Raw genomic sequence first — 14,774 nt, 5'->3', positions numbered from 1 at the left:
TGAGAGCATTGTAGTAGGGTGTGCATCTGAAGCTGGTCGAAGACAGAATTTGGAACCCCAGCCCACTTGTTTAACAAAGAATAATGAGTTACAGACTCTGATTTCAAAGGGTTTTAAGTCCCCTTAGGTGACCTACAAGTAGACAGGCGATTTAGTACATTTTAATTATTTGAAGCTCAGAGTGCATGGGTCTCCAGGAGGGGGGCCGCCTAACCTAGTTTGAGGACGCCATGGCAGATGGAAGTGATAGCTAAGTGATAGCTGAAGTTTGAGTAGTAGTGAGTTAGCTAAAAAGTGATGAGAGACACAACTTTCTTCTTTTCTTTTTCTTTTTCTTTTTTTTTTTTTTAAGATTTTGTTTATTTGACACAGAGAGAGAGAGATCACAAGTAGGCAGAGAGAGAGGGGGAAGCAGGCTCCCTGCCGAGCTGCACTGAGACACAGCTTTAAGGTACACAAGAACACCTTATTGGTAAAGTTTGTTGCTGAGCCCCTGCGTGAGCTTTAGAAAAGTGCTGGTCTGAGCACCCGAGGACGCAGAAAGACTGAGCTGGAGAGAAAATAAGGATCCAGATATGTGTGGTCTTGACTTTGACACACCTGGGTGTGGGGGTGGCTCTGTTCGCATTGGGAGCCTCTGAATGGTTTCCTGTAAAAAAGTTAACATGATAAAATTGTAGAATCAGATAACTTTCTTTGATTTGTGATGTGGAAACGGATTGGAGCAGTGCAAAGCGAGGTTGGTCAGTGAGTTAAAAGTGCTTTTGTTGGGCATGAAATGATAGAGACTTAAAATAAAGTAGAATTTGTCATTTCTCTGATCTGGTACACGTCAGGAGTGGGGCAGAGGGAGGGATCACTGCATTTTGTTGTGATATCAGCATTCCAGCTTTGGGGGACATTCATTAAACATCTCCGAGTTCCTGTTGCCCTTTACATCTCAGAGCACAGTGTGGTAATGTATTTGAATGAGGTTGGTAAATGTCACAGTCTAGGCTTAAAGTAGTCATCTTTTCTGTCACCTAATTAGCCGGATTTTAAAAACTGTACTCTTGCTTTAGCAAAAAGAGCCAAATAATAACAACAAAAACTAGCATAAAGGGAATCATTTTAAAAACCAAAATAACCAAAAAATTGAAAAGCTGTGTCCTGGTAATGAAAAAGTACATTATTAGACATCAGTATCCTTTTGTCCTGCTAAACCAAGAGTGACCTTCCTGATGATGCCTCAAGAGGCTTTTTTATTTTTGAAAAAGGATTCAGTTACTTTTACTGTGCCGTTTTATGGTTATAAAAATGTGTATAAAGTGTGTTAAAATGGTATAAAAATGTTTAGGAAGATTTGAAAGGATATTCAGTCTTTTGCTTGATTCAGAGTTGTCTGGAAAACACAATCAGCTAGAACCCATTTCCTGAACTCAGGACTGTTGAATGTTTTTGCTTTATGTTTATAAGAATGCAGAGTAGTTTGAGGATGCTTTTTTTTTTTTTTTTTAAGATTTTATATTTATTTATTTGACAGAGAGAGATCACAGCAGGCAGAGAGGCAGGCACAGAGTGAGGAAGGGAAGCAGGCTCCCTGCTGAGCAGAGAGCCCAATGCGGGACTGGATCCGAGGACCCTGAGATCATGACCTGAGCCGAAGGCAGCGGCTTAACCCACTGAGCCACCCAGGTGCCCCTGAGGATGCTTTTTGTGTACAGATAAGTGTTTACCCATAGCATATAGAAGCAGTCATCCCCGGCTCCCCCAAACAGTTGCTGATTTGTTCTAGAACCAGCTGAGGAAAGTGAACTCTTAAGTAGCTTTCCGTGTGAATGAGTAGAAGGACTCTCTCATCCATTGAGTACAGAATTCAGGGTTGTTAAGTAGGCAGTATAGCAAGTGAGAAGAGTTTCGGTTTGAATTACTGTTGGAGTGAATTGGGTGTTTAGCATCAGAGATGACTATTTAAATATGCCTGTCCTTATTACAGTTTTTGCTTTCCTTCCCCACTCTTCTTCCCTACCCACCAGCCACAATGAGTGCACAGATCGTCTGACCCCAGTGGAGTGTCCTGGGGATGCAGGTGCACATTTTTTTGCGGTATTGCAATGCTGGTATTAATTCTGCATTATACGGGTTCAGAGGCTAAATGATGACCACAAGATACCCCAGCCAAAGACTGGCAGGCAAGGAGCAGACCTGGCACTCTGTGGTGGCGGGCTGCTCATTTTATCCCATATTGCCAGGCATACTGTGTGCCAACTAATTTCATCTTCTCAGTGATCCTAGGAGATAGAAATTGCCACTATCTCCAGCTTACAGATGAGGAAACCAGATTCCAGGGAGGCAGCCGGGGAGGTAGCGGGCTCACTCTCTGAGAGAGCCAGTGTTGAGCCCCGCCTTCTGGCCCAAGCACCCGAGTTCTTAGCCTTTGCACTTTGATGCCTCCCAGGTGGGGGCTGGAGAGTATGAACAAAAAGGCTTGTAGAAAAGGCACTAGATTTTTCTTAGCCCTTTATGACATTTTTGTGATCTGCTTATTTGTTTACAGCAACATCGCCCAACCCCTCCTGTCACTGAATTTTTTTTTTACTGTTTTGCTCTCGGGTTAAGTGATGGTGCTCCTTTAATATAAGTTGTACTGAAAAAGAGGGGTAAAAGAGATGGCTAGTTGTTCTGGTGCTGTTTTTGCTCCTCCATTTGTGGAACTGCTGGAACTATATGGTTTAATATTTACCTCATCAGGGTTCCCAAGTGCTCTGTAACTTCAGAACCAAGATGTGGCTTTCTTCAAACTGGGATTATAGGCTGTGATTACAGAATGAACCACAGGGATTTGAATCAGATCATATTGTTGGACCAATCCTTTTTCCTTCTTCCTGCTTTGAAGCCGTAAGAATATGGTTGCTAATACTTGGTTTCATTTGGTTTTGTGCTTTTCAGTGTTTTCTCAACTGTATTAACTTTTGATATGAAAACAGAAATATTCTGTGTTCTTCATTTGAAAATTGTGTAAAGGCATCAGTAGCATTAGATTTGTTTTATTGCTTCTGTTGAAATTTTTATATTTGATTTTTCTTTGATTTTCAGGAGATCGTTGTCCTACCTGTTAGAAGTTTTCTTTTAATAAATTACAGAATATCGGGCACCTGGGTGGCTCAGTGGGTTAAGCCATTGCCTTCGGCTCAGGTCATGATCTCAGGGTCCTGGGATCGAGTTCCGCATCGGGCTCTCTGCTCAGTGGGGAGCCTGCTTCCCTCTCTCTCTCTCTGCCTGCCTCTCTGCCTACTTGTGATCTCTGTCTGTCAAATAAATAAATAAAACCTTAAAAAAAAATAAATTACAGAATATCATTGAACACTTCCTTAATAGAATATGCTATCTTAATCCCTGTAGTATTTTTTTTTTAAGATTTTATTTATTTATTTGACAGAGATCACAAGTAGGCAGAGAGAGAGGGGAAGGGAAGCAGGCTCCCTGCTGAGCAGAGAGCCCCATGCGGGGCTCGATCCTAGGACCCTGGTATCATGACCTGAGCCGAAGGCAGAGGCTTTAACCCACTGAGCCACCCAGGCACCGCCCCCGCCCCCCTGTAGTATTTTCATATGTTGTATCATATGTCATACAGTTAGTAGATGTGGGGAATATTTTAAGAATATTCGGTGGGGGGCGCCTGGGTGGCTCAGTGGGTTAAGCCGCTGTCTTTGGCTCAGGTCGTGATCTCAGGGTCCTGGGATTGATTCCTGCATTGGGCCCTCTGCTCAGCAGGGAGCCTGCTTCTCTCTCTTTCTCTCTCTCTCTCTCTGCCTGCTTTTCTGCCTAACTTGTGATCTCTCTCTGTCAAATAAATAAATGAAATCTTAAAAAAAAAAATTCAGCGGCTGGGGGGTGCGTTGGTGCCTCAGTCAGTTAAGCATGTGCCTTCGGCTCAAATCATGATTTTGGAGTCCTGGGATCAGGGGCTCCCTCCTTAGAGAAGTCTTCTTCTTCCTCTCCCTCTGCACCTCCCCCTGCTTGTGCTCTCTGTTCTCTCTTTCTCTCTGTCTTGCTTATTACTTTCTTTCTCAAGTAAATAAAATCTTACAGAAGAAGAAGGAAAAAAAGAATGTTCTAAGGGCGCCTGATTGGCTTAGTCAGTAGATGTGACTCTTGTGAGCCCCACATTTGGTGTATAGATAACTTAAGAATAAAATCTTTAGAAAACCCAAAAAGTTTGTTCTAAAGCTAAGAGTAAGTAGAATCAGTTCTGCTTTTTCTTCAAATATTGCCAGGTTGGATCTATGAAGAAATAATGATGTTTTGCTTAAAAGAGATTTGTTTTATATAAACAAAGAGTGAAGTATATTTGGTAAGATAAAATTTAATATTTATTTTACATTTTTATTAAATGTCTGTTTTCTCTTACTTTTTTTTTTTTTTTTTTGAAAAATTTGAAAACATATTGTCTTATAAAGTTTGATCTTTTAACTGACAGAGCCACTTAGGTGCCCCTGATCTTTTAAACTAATGAAATATGCATTTAAAATTACAGTTAAGGGACACCTGGGTGGCTCAGTTGGTTGGGCATCTGCCTTCAGCTCAGGAGATGATCCCAGAATAATAGGATTGAGCTCCTACTCAGCTCCCTACTCAGCTAGGACTCTGCTTCTCCCTCTCCCTTGGCCATGCCCCCCGGCTTGCGCTCTCTTATTCTCTCTCAAATAAATAAAACATAACATTTAAAAAAAATAAAGTTACAGTTAAGAAGTACTATTTTTTAAGAGTAGGCTCTAAAATGAAAAGAATGGGTTCTGTGAAACCCACCCACGTTTCAAACATTCAGTAAGTAAGAAAAGTGCTGGACTGAGGGTTGAAAGAAGAGGGGGGAGGCTACATGTTGGGTGCGGTTTTGCCTGGCAGCAACGGTATGTCACGGAGTATGCTTCCGCATATGCTAAAGCAAAACCCAAGCCTCGCTGGTTCTGGAGCTCCTGCTCCCGACCGCCGTGGGGTACTTGCTTGCTGTAGACATGCGAATTTGGCCAAGCCACTACCTCTCCTTGGATGTAAGTTTATTCACTTCCAGCTGGGGATGAGCAGTTCCATTGACGCTGGAGCAGATCCTTCAGGCAACAGACTTATTTCTGTGGAAGCTGATGGCTAGTTGTTGGTTCATTCAACAAATAATGTGTTGATGTATCAAGCCCTGGGGGGTTCTTAGAGAGTAGCTGACTTAGTCATTGCTGTCCTGGAGGGTAAGTGACAGGGTTGTCATAATTGAAGGGCAGAGTGTCATCTGGTCAGTGACACCTCACCTGCTGTAGGAGGACTGGAAAGGCTTTCTGGAGAAAGTGAGATTTCAGTGAAACTTGAATTGAAGCACGTACCCCTGAGTTTAAGAGAAAATGGTAGTTTTTCTCTCCTAGGCCCTTGCTTCCCAGCTAAACTCATATCCCTCTTGCCTCTCTCTAAATTCTTCATTTGTTTCTTGGTTCCGTCAGGCTTTCGTTCAGCAACGGCTCTTTCCTGAACGACGAACGATGCGCCAGGCAGTTCTAGGAATTTAAACCTATCCCTGAACCAGTTAGATATTTTTGCTTTTAGGGAGCTTATACCTTAATGTGGTAGGAAGATGCAGAGGGTAGACAATACTCAAAATAATAAGTAAATTATATGCTCCGATCCTTCAAAATGCAGCCATAGTGAGGACTTTTCATTTTCTTGCTCTCAGGCTCAAGTGCAGCCCTGCTCCACTCTGCGCTTGGCTCGCTGTTCAGGCCCCGGCCCTGGGCTCCGTTCCTCCCCGCTTTCACTCCTCCGGTCTCTTTCACAGTAGCTGCATCTGAGAAGTTTCCTGGAGCTCTAGTTTTGGAATCCACATTCCCTGTCGTCACATGCCCTCTTCACTTTTTCTGCGTAGCATGCATCTTGGTAATGGTTTCTTAGCTGCTGTATCGTCATTTAAGGGCCTGCCTTTCCCATCAGACTGGAAATTGCATGAAGGCTGGGATGGTGCCTGTCTTGGTCCCGCCTGTCTTCAGGGCCTGGTACTGGCACACGGGCCCGGGAGCTGGAGAATGTCTGGCAGGCTTGGGGGTGGGAAGGAGAGTCAAGGTAGGAAGAGACCCGGGGGCTGGCGGGGCAGGCAGGCAGGACCAAGTACTGATACCAAATCACTTGACAACCACGAGGGTGGCTACAGTGGAGTATTACCAAATGCTGGCAAAGATTCGGAGAAGTGAGAGCCTTTATACACTGCTCGTGGAAGTGTACAATGGTGCAACCACTTTGGAAAACAGTTTGGCGGTTCTTCAAAAGGTTAAATATAATGTTACTGTGGGACCCTGTGATCTCACTCCTAGTTGTATAGCCAGAATATGTACATGCACTCAAAAATTTGTACACAGATGCTCAGTGGAGCATTTTTCATAGTATCAAAAATTCAAAACAGTCTACATTTCCATCAGCTGATGAATGGATTAAAAAAATGTGGCATATCCATACCAAGGAATAATATTCAGCAATCAGAGAAATAATACTGATACATTAAAAAAAAAGACAAGGTCACACTATACATATTCTCCTACAACTTGCTTCTGCTACAGTGCACACTATATTTGAGGTATTCTTAGAGTAGAGGGGTTACCTTCCGAAACCCCAGTCCTCTTTCTCCGGCACAGAGCCGGGGCATTTGGAACTCTGTGCTGAGTCCCGAAAGGTCCAGCCGATGGGCCATGCCCGCCACTGGCCTTCCTGCTGTCCTTTTCTGCCACTTGATTTTTGTCTTCATTTTGCACCTCATGGACTCGCGTGGTTTCTAGAACATATGAAATACCTTCTGAGTTTGGGTTTTGTTCATGTTGTTCTTTCTGTTTAGACTTCTTTCACCCCAAATCTTGCCAGGGCAGTGGTTGTTCTCCTCAGGCTTCAGTTTACATTTTACTTCAGAAGGACTCTTTCATTTTCTTCTTTATTTAAGACGAATTTATTAAGTAGTCTCTGTCCCCAACGTGGATCTGGATCAACTTACAACCCCCAAATCAAGAATCACATGCTCTACCGATGGAGCCGTCCGGGTGCCCTGAAGAGGGCCCTTTCTGGGCCGTGTGTTGACAGCATGTTCTCCCTGTCTGTCTCCCACAGTCCTGGTTATTTGCGTGTAACGTTGATTTCAGCTCCCAGTTGGTCTGTTTGCTCTTTCGGTTTCCCTTACTAAGGAAGCCTGTGAGTTCCATGAATGCAAGAGCTATTTCAAGTAGTACCACGTAAGGCTCAGCCTCATCTTTTTAAAGACTGTGGCGTATTCCATTGCATGTATGTATCCTTTTTAGTACCAGTCCCTTATTGAAAGCCTTCAACGTTGTTTTTCAGATTTTCTCCTCAAAATACCAGCAATAAATTAAAAATTGTTGATTTATATATCTCTGTGTGTGCATGCATGTGGATATATCTATAGGAGAGCTTTCAAAAAATGAAGTTGCTGGGTTGAAAGATTGAGGTCCTCAAACTTTTGATAGATCCTAACAGTTCTTAAAAAGATAGTACCAATTTCATATGACATCAGTAGTGAGAGTCAGGTCTGCTTATCTTCAGGCCTTCACTCCTGGCTCTTGGCAGGTTTTGGCAGATCAACTGTTGTGTCTCGTTGTTTTAGCTTGTATGCCTATAATTATGACTAAAATTGTACATATTTCATATATTCTTGTGGATTTCATTTTATGGAAGCTTCTCATTTAATCTTTTGTCCATTTTCCCTGATAATTGTTGATCTTTTTCTTTTTGATTTAAGGCTTTTTATTAAAAAAGTTTTCCTGTCTAGTCTTCTAAGGAAGTTATACTGTGTCATATGTCATTGCCATTGAATTTAAAACTATATTGGGCTTTTAATCTCATTATGTGGCCTGATAATAGCTAAATATGCAAAAAGAACACATTAGAGATGAGTGTATTTAATAGCTTCTTGTGGAAACTGATAATAATGTGTAAGTGTCCAATATATAATATGTCTTGAATAAAATATCTTGGGATAAATGAGTGACAAAGGAAAAATGACTTTTTAAGACAGTTTAATTTTATTTGGAAGTTTATTTTAGTGAGATGTGCTTTTCATACTAAGAAACACTTTTTTCTTAAGAGTTGCCAAATAAAAATATAGGTTGCCCAGTTAAACCTGAATCTTAAATAAACTATTATTAAAAAAAAAAAAATGTCCCAAATAATGTATCATAGATATGTTAAGTTTCCTTAACATAACATTAGTTAAAAGACAAGATTGTTTTGAGACAGTTTTATAGCAGTGTTGGACCTGTGGTAGTTACCAAAAAAATTTTTTTAGAAGTTTTGCTTTGTGTAAATATATGTCCACACATACATCCATAATGTGTATATGATAAATATGACTAATGAATTCTCTGAATTATCTTTTAATATTTACCTGTTTGTCAGTTCTCTCAAGGTAACAGACTTTTGTGACAGCAGGTTATTTTCTCTCCAAATATATTTTGCAAATATACTATTACACATCTGAAAGAAAAGACATGTTAAAAGTTTCTTTCTAGGCTCTTATAATGCAGCCTCCATCAGCCAGCACTCTTCCTGTATTTTGTTGGTGAGGCACTAATTGTCCGCATTTGGCAGGTTTAACACTTCCTGACAGAGAGGCTATTAGGGGGAAGTATTCTCCAGTAACTGTCACTGGCTTGAACAAAGAACCTTCAAACTCAATGTGTGGAAACCACTAACATTCTTAAATGACCCTTTTCATGGATTTTATCCCTTTAAGCTAAAATTTGGAGAATGTAGGGTCAGCAAAAACAGCAAGGTGTAATAAAGCAGTAAACCTTGATTTTTGGGAGAGTAGAGTGGGAGGTATAGATTTATCTCTGCCTTGAAAACAATTGTTATTTGGAAAATCTCATTAGCAGATGTGACTGCTTGGAGTTAAAAAAAAAAAAAAAGACTTAAAACTGATGTCGCTTTCAGGACCGCTTTGAACTTAACAAGCACCTATTTGTGGAGCAGACTGGCTAATGAAAGGAAATTAAATTTTTCTGACAACTTCCCCTGCCAACCTCCTTATTCAGAGGATGTTATTAGGTACTGAAGACTTTTAGGGAAGATTTTTTTTTATTTTTTTATTAGGCATAAATGAACCAGTTATAAACATCCCCCGCCCCTCCTTTTGGGGGAGGATTCTGACATGGTTACTCTACATTTTTAAATTACTAGCTTAAAAAGCTTACGAAATATGAGGCTTCGCTTTACTTTTTTTAAAGTAATTTTCCAAAAATTCAGGCATTCTTACTAGCTAATGGTTTCAAAACATTGTCTTTTCTGGTGATTAGTTTACATCAAGGAGTTGTAAAGAAAAGCCACATTTCCTAGGGAGGCTTGGGCTTAACACCTTCTTTTTCAGCTTTCTCCTTATTGTTCTAGTGGAAATGTATCAGGAGTGTCCTGTGCTTGTGCGGTAGGTGAGCGTTAATGATCAATGAAATGGTTTAGATTCGAGGGAACTTTTTCTTCTCGCAGTTGCACTGGTTGGTATTTATCAATAATTAATCCTTATATTCATCAACTAACTCTTTAACCTTGTACTTCTTTGGAAGGCATTTGCTTTCCTTGGCTTTTCGGAAGCTTCCCCCACACAAGTTGGTTCATGGAATTTAAGGTTTTAAATTACATAACAAGATGTACCTAGTAAAGATAAAATATGTACCGGAGAAAAGGATGAAAAGAAAAGGAAGAAGTAATGGAGATTTCCAAAGGAATTTGTGGACAATTCCAATTGGCAATTCCTGTAGACACTGGAAATTTACTTTTTATTTCTAGAAAATCTTGAGCCTCTCCCAAACAATAGAGAATCAACTCCCCCTGCTGACAGAATCCAGGAAAACATGACATGTAAATATCAGAGGAAAGGAACAAGCTGGCGGTAGACAAGCTTTAATGATCTGATTTATGATTCAGTATTGATTGTAAACATCTAAATTCTGCTGTTAAATTCCAGCAACTGCACCAGATCATTTGGCAATTCTGGTTGTGCTTCCTGCCAGCTCATTTCAAACTGCTTTGAGTTTCTTAATATAATAATGATGAGGTAGAATTTACATTCCACTTATGGTATTAATTTTACATTTCTCTGAATGAAAAGAGTTAGAAGGTTGTAAAGTTGAACATTAAATGAACCAGAGGAGACAGTAGTGCAATATATGACTGCCCTAAAGACATTGTGCAGTGGCTGATGGGATTAATGTTGGGTCTCATTTCCTGCTTTTACAGGATGCAGATGAAGCTGTCAGAATTGCAAGGGAAATTGGTAAGTTCTTAAATTAACTTTCGTAGCATTTCTAGGTCTTTCAGCAGATACGGTCGAGTAAACATGTAATAAGTGACCGCATAGAGCAAATAATATTTTAATACTTTCAGGATTTTGATTACTTGTCCCTTTGGAAGAATGTATCAGCTGACTTACCATGTTCTGTTTTGAAACAAAAAAGTGAACTTTAAGTTGTATTTTGACTTTAATTATAGCTCTTGTAAATTGAAATCACAGGTTAGGTAAAAGAAGGAGTTGTCTTAACTCTTGAGCTTGGATGTAATGTAAATTTTAGGCACTTACTTAGTAGAATACAACTTATTAATGGCAGAGATGATTAAAATGAAGTTTTCCTATTTGACAAGGCCCTTCAAGTTCCTACCTTTTCTTAAGATGTTAAATATCAGCTTTAATAACTGTCCTAGGAAAAAGAAGGTGAGAAATCAGGACTGAATCTTATAAATTGAAATAAAACATAAACTGAAGGTCTGAATGACTGTTTTCTTGACTGTTCTAGGTACAGTTACACTGGGCAGGGCTTATCAACTTTTTATTTTTTAAAAATATTCCTATTGCTCATCACGATTCTGTTTTCAGTATTTGCTAATTGAAAAATATATGAGGGTATATTGTTGTCAGGAATTAGCAATGCTATTAAATAACTTCACAGTTGTATTAATAAAATTAGTATTTGTATACATTTGCCAGAACTTCCTTAGGTATGTGAGAGGAATGAGACAATTCTTGGCGGTCAGGAAATCTTAGCATCTTAGCATTCCTCCTTGGGTAAGGCCAAACTTTTCAGCATTCCACATTAACATTTCTTTAGTCCTGTTTTCTCATTAAGATTGATTATTCAGAATTATTCTTTTGACTGGAAGAGCATTTGATTTGGCAAAATTTACATAGTTTGTGTGTGTGTGAGTGTGTGTACACGCGTACAAGTCTAATTTCTGAAAGTAACCAATTGAGTTAGTACATAACATTTTTACACTAGGCTCAGGCTAGCTTAACAGTTCTTCAGTGATCTGGAAAGTTGTTTGGTTCTTTGGGTTCCTGTTTCTAGTTGGGTCTGGCTAAATTATTTTGGTTTGACTCATGGTTAAGTGTGTTTTGTTTATTTGTTTTGCAGTATTGCTGCCAGTGATGTAGATTTGGACTTAAGACCAGGTCTTAGAAAATCTTATTTTATCTGACTACAACATCTCTTTCTTAATCATTTCTTCAGACATATCAACATTTTCAAAAAGCGTTTCAGTACTTCACAGGAAGTAATTGCTGAATAAGTTGGACTACATGGAACTGATTTGTGGTTCATTCTTTGAAAAAATCAAAAGCATCTCCCCGAGGTTTGAAATCACTGGCATTCCTCACAGAGTTAGAGGCATGGAACATACCTGTTGGCTTTTGAGGACACTTAAGTAATTTCATTTTGTTCTGTTGTATACTCTTAGATTTTTAAAAAGTTGTCTTTCTGGTTTTAGTTTAGATAGTATTGTTATTAACTCCATAATACGGTTAGCACAATAGTATCTACATAAAAAGGATAGAATGTTTGGGAGGAATTTGAGAAACAAAAGGGATTAGAAGAAAATAATGAATACGTTGTCGTGCCATATTTCGAATTATAACTCATCAACTCTTGAGCATTTCCTTTGTATAAATGGCAGGCTGCAGATTGCTTGCTTTTGTGTCTTGTCTTTGACCCCCCCCCCCTTTTTTTAAAGAATAATCTGTGACCTTTAAAATAATCAGTTAATCATAACGGGACTCTGAACAGTTCTCATCACTTGGCTTTCCTCCCTTAATATTTTAATGCTCTGCTTTACTCTAACCCTTTGAGCTTACTCCAGAGGTTACCTAATTCGATCTCAGGCTCTTTTTTTTTTTTTTTTTTATATTGAGGCATAACCTTTACAACTCCTTCCTCTTTCCTATCTTCTAATTCTTCTCCAATTATGCCTTCTCATTTGTGAAATAAATGATCGTAATCATGGCTGTTAAGTGTCAGAGTGCTAGTGTTTTGCTTATGCTGAAAGAAAGGGAAGCCATAAAACTTGAGGTGAAATAAAACATAATAAAGAACCAGGGTCATCAGCTTTATAAAGCATTTGGAATTTCCCTGAAAACCCTTCTGAATCACCACGGAAACCGCCCATAAAAACCTTTTTTCCCTCAAGTGCCAGGTTCTAAAATAAATGGAATTATATATTATTAGTCTCTTGGTATTCTGTTTCTTTTGGTGATTGATCAGTTTTGTTTTCTACTAATTTTATTGAGATGTATCACATTTTAACTACATTATGTTTTTGATGGGCCTTTCTGAATTCATCGAAGAGTTGAATAAAACATTGATTCCAGAGGAATCACAGAAAAATACGCTCCTAGTTCTAAACAGCTGAATTATAATCAAACCTTTGAACCTGTCCATTTCTGGGTAGCTGATTGTCCTTGTCATTCAGATTTCTGAGCTTCACTTCTTTCTGTGTTACATGGAGAAAATAAATTGATCGTCTTTTCTGTGGTTCCCTCCTCTCCTGTGTCTTTACTTCTCGTTCTGGAAACAGGAATCTATGCGGCCAAAGGAGGAAGCTAACTGCCGGGAGCATTGATGAATTAGGTGTCTTTTACATAACAGTAGCTCTTGTTTGTGGAGCATTTTTTTCCTTGTTGCTGGCACTTTGTGAATGTTATTTCTAATGCTAATTCTTGGGTTAATTATTTTCATTTACATTTAAGAAACTAAGGATTAGAAATGGTAAGTAATTTGCTCAAGGTCACAGACCTACTGAGTGGTGGGCCTGCTTTAAGTTTAGGTTCTTTTAGGGCCAAAGACGATTGATTTTTCATTATATTTTTGCAAAACTAATGGGCTTAGAGGGTGAGAGCTAAGATTTGAGTCACCACTTTGTGTAAGATACTATAAGGCACTTAAGCATGTTGTATGTGGAATGGAAGAAACAGCCCCTTATCGTTGATAGGGTGAGAGACCATCAAGGCTTAATATGTTACTTTTGCTTGCTTGTTTTTTGGTCTTCCTTGTCTCTCTTTCTCACTCCTGATATTTTCCTTTGACCTCTCCAAGTTTAGAGATACAGGGCTATAGATCCTCAGTTTATCTTTAACCTCAGAGACAGACAACAGTAATCAGTGAGCTCGATTTGCATTCAAGTTTGATCTTTTTCCTCGATCAAAGGTCCTCAATACAATCAAACTGAATTGATTGTAAAAAAGAAATTGTAGATCTCAAACCTGTCCTTTAACTACTTCTGGATTATTCTGAGTCTTTTCTTTTGCCGTCTTACTCAGAATCTCACATAGTTCCTGATTTAAATAAAATTTTTTTTTAATCTTCAGGTTCACCTTACTCTAAGCCTGCTTCATGCACAGTTTCTACATGTCAGCAAAGGTCACTCCCTTTACTCAGTGGCTAAAGCTAAAACCCAAGATCTATCCTGGTGTTGTTGCCCTGTCATCCTATTGTCAGTATATCAATAGATACTGTCAATCCTTCATTCAAAATAACCTCCGATATTCATTACTCACTATCTTTATTACCAGTCCTCTCTCCCAAGCTACCATTGTCCTTGGAAGGACTGTGACAATAGTTTCTCTCCTCTTTTCATAAACACTTCGAAGTCATTCTTCACATAACTGTCAGTGTGATATTTTAAAACTCTAAGCAGTAAGGACACACCCCATCTCATCCCATACTGTATTTGCTGGAAGCTTTCTAATGGCCTTTCCGTGCATTTAGATAAAATCAAAATTCCTTCCCCTGACTGCAACTCCAAATGATTTGGCACCTGCCTTTCTCTCCAATCTCATTTTATACTCCTCCCTTCATTGCCTTCTGTGCGTTGGTTGCACTGCTTTTCGTGAATACACCAAACTTCAGAGTCTTAGAATAAGGTTTTTTGTGAGTGTGTTGGGGTGGCGGTTTGCATACTCTAGCTGATACTTTCACACAGAAGACTTGTAGCTTTTCATATATTGGCTTACACTGCTATTTCTTCAAAAGAAGACACTCTCACATTGCCACTCAGTCATTCCTCTTATAGCCATATTCTTACTCTCTATGTAGATGTTTTTCTTGTTAACTTTTTCCTCTCTTATTTTGAAAAAATTCAGTCACACAACATTTTGAAAGGATTTTACAGTGTGTACCTATATTCCCATCACCAGGATTCCACTATTAATTTTTTGTAGATTTGCTTTATCACTTATCTATGCATCTGTTAATCCATCTGGATTTCGGTGCATTTCAAAGTATAATTGCAGATATGTATCCCACTAAATTCTTAAAAACATAAAATTATATGCATACATATATGTATCCCAGATATCTCACTGGGGTATTGGACATGACTGTCACCGCAGAGAGTTCCCTCATGCTCCTTCCAAGTCAGTCCTCACCATCCTCCCCAGGTCCAGAGTCAGCTAGTTCTAAACTTTTGTACTGAAGATTCAATTTTTTAAAAATTGAGATAAA

The 14,774-nt window shown here is 39.2% G+C and overlaps 1 protein-coding gene across 2 annotated transcripts in view; it reads left to right on the top strand.

Annotated features, from left to right (window-relative positions):
• Positions 1–14,774, top strand: part of PCCA (propionyl-CoA carboxylase subunit alpha) — a 414,664-nt gene that overhangs the window by 130,507 nt on the left and 269,383 nt on the right. For both annotated transcript variants that reach the window (XM_059143714.1, XM_059143713.1), the window contains one exon: positions 10,246–10,282. In XM_059143714.1, coding sequence (XP_058999697.1) covers positions 10,246–10,282 — 37 coding nt within the window. The remainder of the gene's footprint in view (positions 1–10,245; positions 10,283–14,774) is intronic.

Source organism: Mustela lutreola, chromosome 13 (genome assembly GCF_030435805.1).
Source record: "Mustela lutreola isolate mMusLut2 chromosome 13, mMusLut2.pri, whole genome shotgun sequence".
Taxonomy (NCBI): Eukaryota; Metazoa; Chordata; class Mammalia; order Carnivora; family Mustelidae; genus Mustela; species Mustela lutreola.
The sequence above is the reverse complement of the archived record's forward strand: the minus strand, read 5'-3'. Positions and strand labels throughout refer to the sequence as shown.